Genomic DNA, 10,632 nt, shown 5'->3' with positions numbered 1-10,632 from the left:
GCTTATCCATGCTAGTCACTAGCCTCTCCAGTGCTAACACCAGCTTATCCATGCTAGTCACTAGCCTCTCCAGTGCTAACACCAGCTAGTCCATGCTAGTCACTAGCCTCTCCAGTGCTAACACCAGCTAGTCCATGCTAGTCACTAGCCTCTCCAGTGCTAACACCAGCTAGTCCATGCTAGTCACTAGCCTCTCCAGTGCTAACACCAGCTTGTCCATGCTAGTCACTAGCCTGTCTGATGCCAACGCCAGCTTATCCATATTAATTGCTAGCCTCTCCGATGCTAACACAAATGAGTAGTCTCCTCATTTACCAGCGCCGGCCTTTCAGTTAGCGGTGCTGTCCTGTCATTAATCAGATCAATAGCTGATTTAGGAATAGATATAGCCTCCTGCTACAAGGATGTAGCAACCACTGGTTGCACAATAGTCTTAATTTTGCTTTCATACCGGGCCATAGAATTTCAGGTTTTTGTGACTTAACTTTGACAGGCAGTWTAAGTTACAGATGTCTAACTGTTTTAAAAGCTGCCCCGTTGAAAGAAATGTTGGTTTTTGCAYCACCTCATTGCTAATCCATGGACATGTTTGTTTGTCTCCAGTGTTCAGTAAATGTTAGGGTGCCTGTAAATAGCTAGTTAGTAAGACAGATTTACTGGTACAGATTTATGGTCTTGGCTGCAGACTGAGACAATCCAGCTGACATCACGGTTGTTATTTTATGTTWTAATATTCCCTTAGAGTCTCGTTATTCTACAATGCTTATTAAAAGTCACCTCATGTTGCTGCAAAAGGATTTGTTTAGAGAGCTCATTGAATTACTACAACGCAGTAAGAAAACCTTTATAAAATTACCTGTTTTCGGATCTATGTCGAAGAAGGTTCTGTGAGATTCCTGCATCTGGAAGGAAAGCTTCCCCAAAGAGGACGTGTCCACGTCTGAGGCAGACACTCGGGTGACAGAGTTGACTTTGTCCACGTTCTCCTGGACTGATGCAAAGTACACCAGCTGGGAAAGCTGCGGGGCGTTGTCGTTGACATCCAGGACCTCCAGGAAGACGTGAGTCCAAGAGATCAGGGGCTCGGTGCCCAAATCGGTGGCGTAAACAGAAAGCCAGTARTGTTGCACCGTCTCTCGGTCCAGCAGTTCTGACGTACGGATCACACCTAACAAACAAAAAAACAAAAAAATTAACTTTACTTACAGTAAGATGCATTAGTTACGTAATTTTATTTAATTTCCTACTTCCAGGTGTGCATGTTTGGTTCATTATTTTGTTTTTTAGTAAAGTAATATATGAGGTTTTTCTGCAACCCATTAGCTTTTGGAGTCAACCTGGCTTCCAAACTTAATTAGCCTTATTTTACAGATAATGAGCKAAAATTTAAAGTGGTAGTAGYTSAGAGTACTACAAATGCTTCCTTTGATCATCAACAAATTGCTCAGCTTAAAGTTCCTGTGATATTAATTTTTTTGCAATAAATATGAATGCATTTTTTGGAAAGACAACATTGATAACATATTGCAAAAATAATTTCACTCTGCTGAGATGAACAGTTGTGGAGATATTTGCATGTGATGAAACAGGAAGTGATGTCAAATGGGAATGTCTGCATGTAAACAAAGCTTTGCTACAACAGCTAACAACACAAATCGTGTTTCCATCCAGTTGTAGTGAATTTTTATCGAACTTTTCAAAATTCGCAAAAAATTAAATAAATAAAAATTCAAATCTAGACTGTTTCCATCTAGTTTCCATCTCAACTGTTTGATGTGAATAAACGAGGCTATACGCAACACGTGATTACGTCAGACGAGACTACGCAACGTGTGATTACGTCAGACGAGGCTACGTAACGCGTGATTACGTCAGACGAGACTACGCAACGCGTGATTATGTCAGACGAGGCTACGTAACGCGTGATTACGTCAGACGAGGCTACGCAACGCGTGATTATGTCAGACGTCGGCAACAAGCTTTGAGGTACTAAATAGGACGTGAAACTTGCTAACTAGCAGAGGCTAATCATCTCGGGACAATGGAGCGATTTTTTCGTGAATGCCTTGCTATTGGGCAAGTTGTAATTATTCTATCTATTCAGCTAGTACAGGCTATGTTTAACGCTGCCAGGAGACGTATAGGGAAATAAAYGCAATGTTAAACTACGCAGCAGAAAGGCACGTGCAACTACGCAGGGCTAACATCCGGGACGAGGCAGGAAAGCGGAAACAGCTGAACGTCACGTGAGGTAAATATGCGCTACGTCAGAATTTGTTCGGCAAACGTGTTTCAATCTCCCGTTGTGCGCATTRACTACTTTGCAAATCATCCAAAAACCACCTCAAGCGAGCGTAAAAACRTTTTAGCGAATTGAGGAATTTTTTTTWAATTTTACTGTTTCCATCCGACTTTATTTTCGCATTTTTAATGTGACACTTCTAAATGCGCATCAAAAAGCCTTGATGGAAACACGGTTACAGACTGTCAAGACCCTGATGTTTCTTTAGATAATTTTGAGTCATTATCAAAGAGATGACGAGTCAGAGTTCAAACATTGTTACAATAAAAAATAAGGGTGTTCCTTTTCTTAAAGCGTTCCCCTTTGATGTCACTTCCGGTTTCATTTTAGCTGAGCCAAATCCTGAAGAAAATCTGCCAGTTGTGTGACAAAATATGTAAAATTRTGTGTAATATGCAAAGTTTCTTAAATATAAAGATGTTTTCTTTGATTTTTTGTATTTGAGAGATGCATGTCAGAGGCACTTTAAGATTTTAAAATGCATTCTAGCAGATTATGCATTCCTTACTTTCATTTTTAATATTGATAACTTTAAYGAAAACAAAAAGTGTGCACCGTGTAACAAAAAAATTACCTGCTGGGTTCCAAAGGTTGAACAAGAAAACTAACAAGTCCCTGCTMAGCAATGTGGGAACAAATCTGTGCTGTGAAAATCCCGCTTACTTTTTACAGCAGCCTATCAAAGGCTGTCGAGGAGGAAAGAAGAGGGTTGTAAACCAAAAAATAATTAAAATTACAATAAAAAAAATTTCAGCTCAYACTTGTCTTTAGAAGCAGTTTAAGTTTAATTCCCCTGAGGGAGAATTCAAAAACCTATAGTGTAGGTAGAGGCTATGTTTCAGCACAGGTTCACCATGATAGAGAGCCGTTTGCTCAGATTTTATCTGAGCCTTAAGTGCAGCAGGCTAATGGAATGCAGGACAGTATGCTGCGGGGTTGCGGGGGGATCCTCCACAAACGTTATACTGATAGAAAAATACCTCAAACCCCACCCAGGGGGAACGTTTTTCATCCTATGAGCATGATGAAATGAGGCTGTTAAAATCCTGARTTTGTTTTTTGTCAAAGCCAGAGAAGAAATCTTTAATTTACTAAACGGTTTTATGAGGTTCTGAACTTTGACTTTGTGGTGAACTGATACTCGTGGATGTGTCCATATTTCACCTCAGAAAAGAGCTGCCACATAAACATCCTCGCTGAAAGCTCCGTTTAGAAACTCMTTTGGGAATTTTGGTTGTGTTCCAAGATCTGTGTCGGGACAAGCAGCGACCTGGAGCTTCACGGCTGGTAAACTACAGCGTAAATTATCACCTGAACCTGGTTTGTAGCTTCTGCATGTTTCCACGTGAGTCATGTTTGAAATCAAAATTTAACAGCTGATCATCAGGATGAATTATTATTAAATGACTGATCAGAAAAACAACAAAAAAAAGATTAATCTTATCTAGTGTCTGTGTAGAACCTCTTCCTGTTTAGTGAAAGAGGTTTCCATAAAAAAGAGTTTTATTCAACAAACATTAAACGTGTTTCTTGAGCTTTAGACAAATAAAAAGTTAAGTTTAAAAATGCAGGTGAGACAATATTGGCTAAATAAGTTTTATTTCTCTAGGATATGATCATTTATATTTAAACCTTGAAGGCTGACTTTGCAACTTTTTAAAACAAAATAAGTAAAGTTGCTTCATATTCTTTCCAGTCTTGGTAAAACAGTACACAGTACACACAGTTAAAGGTACTTAGTACCTTGTTATGTGTTTCTAGTAACCAGAACATGATAAATATTCTAATGACATCATATAAATTATGATGTTCAGGCTCAATTTGGTTATTTAAAAATAGCTTTTACTTTTCAACAAAAAACAAAAAAAAAAAACATTCTTTACCTGTTTCTTCATCAATGGAGAACACTCCAACTCCAGAGCCATCGTTGATGTGGTATCGGACCACTCCATCTCTGCCCACATCCTTGTCCGAAGCTGTTAGAGTCACGACAGATGTCCTGACAGCTGCGTCCTCCATCACTCCGGCCTCGTACACAAACTCTGTGAAAACCGGCCTGTGGAGGTTCTCGTTGACRTCCAAAACCTCGATCTCTACAAAGCAGGATGATGAGAGGGAGCGAGGAAGGCCGTGGTCCACAGCTCTGACTGTGAGGTTGTAGGCCGGCCGTCTCTCGAAGTCCAGCTCGCGCTCAAGGGTCAAAGCTCCAGTGGAGGGGTCCAGATAAAAGATCCCACCCTCTGTGTTCTTGAGGTTGTATGTGACGAGGCCTCCGCTACCCGAGTCCAGGTCTACGCTCTCCACCCAGATGAGCAGCGTTCCCACAGGAACATCCTCTGCAACTTTTATGTGATACACTTTAGGTTCAAATTTAGGTGGGTTGTCATTTACGTCTTGCAAAATCACCAGCAGGTGGGCAATGGAGAACAACTGGGGGTCATGTTTGGCCTGGTCACTTGCTTTGATCCAGAGGTCATGGTGGGGGGAACTTTCTCGATCCAGATGACCCGTCACAATCACCTCCCCAGTCAGCTCGTCGACTCTAAATGCATCTGTGGACGTCAGCAGAGAATATTGCACTTTTCCGTTCATGTCTGCATCTACATCTACGGCTCGAGCTGTGAAAATAACAGCATCCTCCTCTGTGCTTTCAGGCACACGGATGACATATCTGGGCTGGTTAAAAACTGGAGGGTTGTCGTTGACATCGATGACATTAACGGCGATGAATTTCCACGCGGACGTTTGTGGCAACCCCAAGTCGTAAACCGTGATGTTCAGAATGTACAACTCCTTACTCTCTCGGTCCAGASGGCAAACTAAATAAAGCTCCCCAGAAAAAGTGTCAATGGAAAAACAGCCGTCTTCATTCCCACTTGATATGGCAAACACCAGCTTACTGTTAAACCCCGAGTCAGCGTCTGTGGCCTTGAACTGTAGAATGGTGGAATTCAGCGGATGGTTCTCAGCAACATCAATAGACGTGGGAATGCTTGTAACAAATTTGGGGGAGTGTCTGTTGGTAATGTAAATATCTGAGAACGACTCTTCCTCCTGATTAATTAAAACAGGCTTTATTGACTCTATCAGTTTATCAGTCATCTGTTTAAAGATGCCTGTTTCAAAGCAGTGAAGCGTTGCCTCGTCACCTTTGTTYGTAACCGTGACCCTGACGACTGAAGCCTCAGAACGATGTTTACCATCTTCGGCTACAACTCTCAAGGTGAACGAGCCTTCGTGTCGAGGAATTGGCCGTTTGAGACTAATAGCTCCAGTAACAGCGTCAATGATGAAGACTTGGAGCTCGTTTCCTGATTCGATGACATACTGCAGCTGCTGCAGTTCATCTAAGTCGATGGCTGATAGCTCAGCRATCGTGCGTCCCACGGGTAAATCTTGTGGGATGGTGGTGTTGCAGTCCACCCTCTCAAACAGAGGAACGTTATCGTTCATGTTGATAAGAGTAATAGTCACGGGACATTCGCTGACCTGGCTAAAAGGGCTGCCGCTGTCCGAAGCCCAAACTCTCAGGTGATGCCGCCGTTTCATCAACTCATAATCCAAATGTTCGGAGATCGAGATGACGCCTGTGAAAGGATCTATCGTAAAAGGTAAAGGTTCAGAGTTTGCAATTGCATACGTCACAAAACCGTTTTTCCCTTTATCAACATCTGAAGCCACAACTTTAAGCACACTGCTGCCAACAGGAGTGTTTTCAGCCACTGTTTCCTGATAGGACGTCTGTTTGAACTGTGGGCTGTTGTCGTTCTCATCCGTTATCTTGACCACAATATGTGTCTCTGCTTCACCGCGATTGGCTACCACATCAAATTCAAATCGATTTTTTCTCTCATAGTCAAATGTATTTTCCGTTATAATTATTCCTGATTTCGGATTAATCTTGAAATTTGAACTGTCTGAGTTACTTTTGATGCTGAAGGTAACATTATTATGTAAGGAGGTGACAGAGACCCTAACAACATGAGTTTTAGGAGGTGAAAACTCACTCAGGGTGACAATGTAAGTRTCCTCCAAAAATGCCAAAGGGGTGTAATGATCAGCCGGAATGTGGATTTGTGTAATCRGAGAAAGTAAACTTGGCAAACTCCTATCATTAGCTTGAAGGGACAGGTTGAGCCCAGAAGGACTTTGAGACCACACGATCCTTTTAGTAGAGATCACTTGGAAGTCGGTGCCCTGTACACCTAAAGGAATAACCTCAAAACAGTTGTGGGGATCCCCAGCAACAATATTAAGAGAATCCACAGGTTTAACTCCTTCTTCCACATGGACATTAACATCTACACGTCCATCTGAAAACACAGCAGGTTTCAGAGAAGATGTGACAACCGGAGCTCCTTTGGGTATATTTTGAATATTYACTGTGACGCGGGCAGAATTCCCAAATTTCTGAACACCTGATATCTTTTTCGTCCTGTCTTCRGCTAAAATAGTGAGGTCGTATTTCTGCGTCCGGGTATGATTGAGCTGCTTGACGAGGATGACCGTGCCGGTGAAAGGGTCCACRGCAAAAGGGTGAGCTCTGCTGGTGAAGGAGTAGTAAAACTCAGCGTTGCTCCCCACATCCGCATCCGTGGCACTGACTCGGACCACGATCGACTTCAGCGGTGTGTCCTCTCTGAGGTTCACGTTGTATGATGCCGGGTAGAACAGGGGTTTTAGGTCGTTAGTGTCGAGCACGTGGACAAMCACCTTGGTCTTCGCCTGGAAATCAAAAGTGCTTTCTGTTGCCTCTACGGTGAGAGTGTAACKGTCTCTGACCTCCCTGTTAAGAAGAGCCGAGTTACTGCTGCGAGTTTTAATCCTGAGGAAGCAGAAGTCCCCAACGGACAGTGATTCTGCTTGGAAAAACTCGTCCTCGTCCCCCGAAACAATGCTATATTTGATGTCCCACAGTGGATCTGTGAGTCGGACGCCCATCTTAACGAGCGACTCGACGTACATTCGTGGGGCAGAGTTTTCRTTGATGGTGACGTTGTAGAGATGGTGCGTGAAGCTTAGCAAAGAGCCGTCCTTCTCTTTTCCCATTGCACTGTGACACCTCACCAAATGGAGGAGAAATGTGATCAAAACGAGGAGTGTTGATCCTGAAGCTGCCATCTTTAGTACCCCTCAGGCCGACCCTCCAACCTGTGAAGAGAGCAGAAGACAAATGTAGCATGCTTCAAATCAAGAACAAAAGAAGCCTTTGAGGGAAAACAATGGAGGTTTTCACTAATGTCTCTATCAACTTGTACATCTGCAGAAGAACACATAATACACTTGTACTCATAACTAATACCCACACTATTGTGTATACACAGTACACAATCTAACAACACCAGAAGGAGGACCGCGTCTCACTTGTCCCAACTTGTCCCTTAAAAAAACAGTCAAACAAGTAACGCTGTTTCAGAAGCAGCAAATTACCTCGAAGCCATTCCAGCCAGATCCTCCTAATTATTTCTTTTTAGAGCAAAGTCGGGAAAGAAACCATCTTCAAACTTATTACTTTAAGCTCTTACTTTGGCAGAGGCATGAGTAGGGATTTGAACACTGATGACTTGATATCATGCGGATGACAGCAGGTGGCTCAGCCCTGATCTGAAAGCAAACGGTTGTGATGTGTGCTGACTGTCTGTGGCTGTAACTCCTGGGATGAGTCACCAAACCTCTGCATTCACACCAACTCACAGAAACGTGGCCTGGCATGAAATTTGTGCCGAAAGGATTTTTCGCATGATTCAGTGAAATGGCAGTTTGTACTATGTTGTTGTAAAAACAGACAAATGACCTTTGATACAGGTAATAAACCTCGGAGGAAAGGGAATAAAAACTCTAACTCTGGTTTTAAGTTTAGACCAATAATGCTATTTATTAAAAAACACAAGGTATGTTGAGGTAGTTGACTACTTCTTGGGTTTAGATTCTGTTTCAGCTGCATTAATTCAAAATAAAACAATATCATTAAAAACTCATCTTCATCATAACCCATATTGTTGCACTTTGCTGTTCTACAATTGCATCAAAATCATTGGTACAAGTGGTTTGAAATGGGGCTTMACTTCTAGATTGTTTTATCCATGTAAAGTTTGCTTTACAGAGATGATTATTTTCTAAGATTAAGGTTTTTGGCATGTTKGACAACCCTAAAATTTCTTTTATTGTCAGTGTTTTGTCTCATTATTTAGATTTCCATATTAAAGGACATGGTATGCAAGTGATCTATTGTTTTAATCTTCAGTTTTGGGACATATCCTTGCTTATAAATCCTTCAGTTTAACATTTAAATCATTCAGTTGGCGTCTATTTAAAGTGGAATTACAACATTTTGGACTGGATTCCTGCTTATTGTAGCTCCACAAGCCCATCTTTCAGCCCTGTTCTGAGGTTTGTCTCAGATCAGTGTTGTATAAAGTACCTCAAAGTGATACTTGAGTAAAAGTACAAGTATCTGATYGTGAAATTGCTTTGGTAAAAGTTAGTCTCCTCTAAGAATATTACTTGAGTAAAAGTCTTAAAGGATCTGTTTTTTATGTACTTAAGCATCAAAAGTAAAATTCTGACATAAAAAGTACTTAAGTATTATAACATATTGAGTAAAAATGAGCATTTGGATTTTCCAAAATTACATTTATTGAGAGATTACCTCCAAAAAATGTTTTTTTTTCTAAAGGTGTGATAGGTTGTGTACAATCCAATGCTGTGTCAGAATGATATATATTTATACTTCGTAAACTTCTTCTTCTACAATTAAATTCACTCTATCCAGGAGGCACAATATATCAGGATAACATTATTTTTAACAATAACAATTCAGAATGAAATTGGAGGAACGACTGTCTTCCAGTGATGGACTTACGACCTGTCCAGGGTGCACCCCGCCCCTCGCACAGTGACCCCTGTGACCCTGAAAGGAAGAAGCATGTTTAGATAATGGATGGATGAATATACTTGTGGGGACTTATGGAGACCTAAGCCTAGGACAAATGTGTGAATTGAGTTTAGGTTAGNGTGATAGGTTGTGTACAATCCAATGCTGTGTCAGAATGATATATATTTATACTTCGTAAACGTCTTCTTCTACTATTAAATTCACTCTATCCAGGAGGCACAATATATCAAGATAGCATTATTATTATTTTTTTTTTTCCTTTGGATGAGATAGCATTGAAGATAGCATTATTTTTAACAATAACAATTCAGAATGAAATTGGAGGAATGACTGTCTTCCAGTGATGGACTTACGACCTGTCCAGTGTGCACCCCGCCCCTCGCACAGTGACCCCTGTGACCCTGAAAGGAAGAAGCATGTTTAGATAATGGATGGATGTACTTTCTACTTCTTACGTTTTTAAAAAATGCAAGGAGTAGAAGTAAAAATGATGCTAAAAATAATTTCTCAAGTAAAGTACAGATAACCAAAATTTCTACTCAAGTACAGTAACAAAGTATTTGTACTTAGTTACTTCACAACTCTATCTTAGATCAACTCGTTTTGGTGCTGTCTCTGTAAATGCAAATAAGGCGATTCACACTCCGCCCCCTCCAAGTCCCAGTGATTATTATCCACTCCACCCTGTTTGGTTATTTTTGCATTCTGATAGCATCTAAAGCAAAGAAACTTTTAAATTTATAAATTAATTAAAATTATGTCAACACGCAAAGACTTGTCCATCCAGCCGTACATGTTGGACCAGAACCAGAGGAGAATGAAGACAGCAAACCTGTAGAACCACAAATTTACTAAATTAGCTAGCTAGAAGTCCAAGAYAGTTAAGCAGCTCTGCAGCAAACACTGTGATGTTGAAAGGAATTTATTAGTTAGAAACTGATTTAGAAGCACCACACTATATTCATAGTTTTCCTTTTTAAGTATTGATTCTATAATCTATTGATTGACAATTGTTATGTCTTGATTAAAATAGCGTTAGCTACATGCCTGAAACAAAATCACAACACATAATAATAACCGTTGACACATACAGGAAAGGTTTTTTTTTGTCTGAGTGTTTGCAATTCAGCCGTAGGCCAGTAGTGGGCGCAGCAGGCACTGAAGACACTGTATAAGAGGACCGGAAGTTCCAGTTTCAGGCAGCGCAGCTTGGCTTCTCCAGTYGGGAGCAATAAAGCTTCACTCGTAACCAGATCTGAGTTGTATGGTCTAATCTCTTCACACTTTAAATTATTCAATATTTATATGGTTTTCGTCTCGATTTCAGTTAATGAACACTGAACTTATCTTACAACGTCCATCCATCCATCCCTTTTCTTCCGCCTATCCTGAGTCGGGTCGCGGGGGCAGCAGCTTCAGAAGGGAGGCCCAGACC

At 41.1% G+C, this 10,632-nt stretch overlaps 1 protein-coding gene across 1 annotated transcript in view; it reads right to left on the bottom strand.

Moving 5' to 3' along the window:
- The window catches only part of fat2 (FAT atypical cadherin 2), a gene marked incomplete in the record, with an annotated part of 140,869 nt that overhangs the window by 109,030 nt on the left and 21,207 nt on the right, over nucleotides 1-10,632 (bottom strand). The window contains 2 exon segments of the mRNA XM_014026517.1: nucleotides 857-1,168; nucleotides 4,186-7,453. Coding sequence (XP_013881971.1) covers nucleotides 857-1,168; nucleotides 4,186-7,423 — 3,550 coding nt within the window.

This window comes from Austrofundulus limnaeus, unplaced genomic scaffold (assembly GCF_001266775.1).
Source record: "Austrofundulus limnaeus strain Quisiro unplaced genomic scaffold, Austrofundulus_limnaeus-1.0 Scaffold562, whole genome shotgun sequence".
NCBI classification, from domain to species: domain Eukaryota; kingdom Metazoa; phylum Chordata; class Actinopteri; order Cyprinodontiformes; family Rivulidae; genus Austrofundulus; species Austrofundulus limnaeus.
The sequence above is the reverse complement of the archived record's forward strand: the minus strand, read 5'-3'. Positions and strand labels throughout refer to the sequence as shown.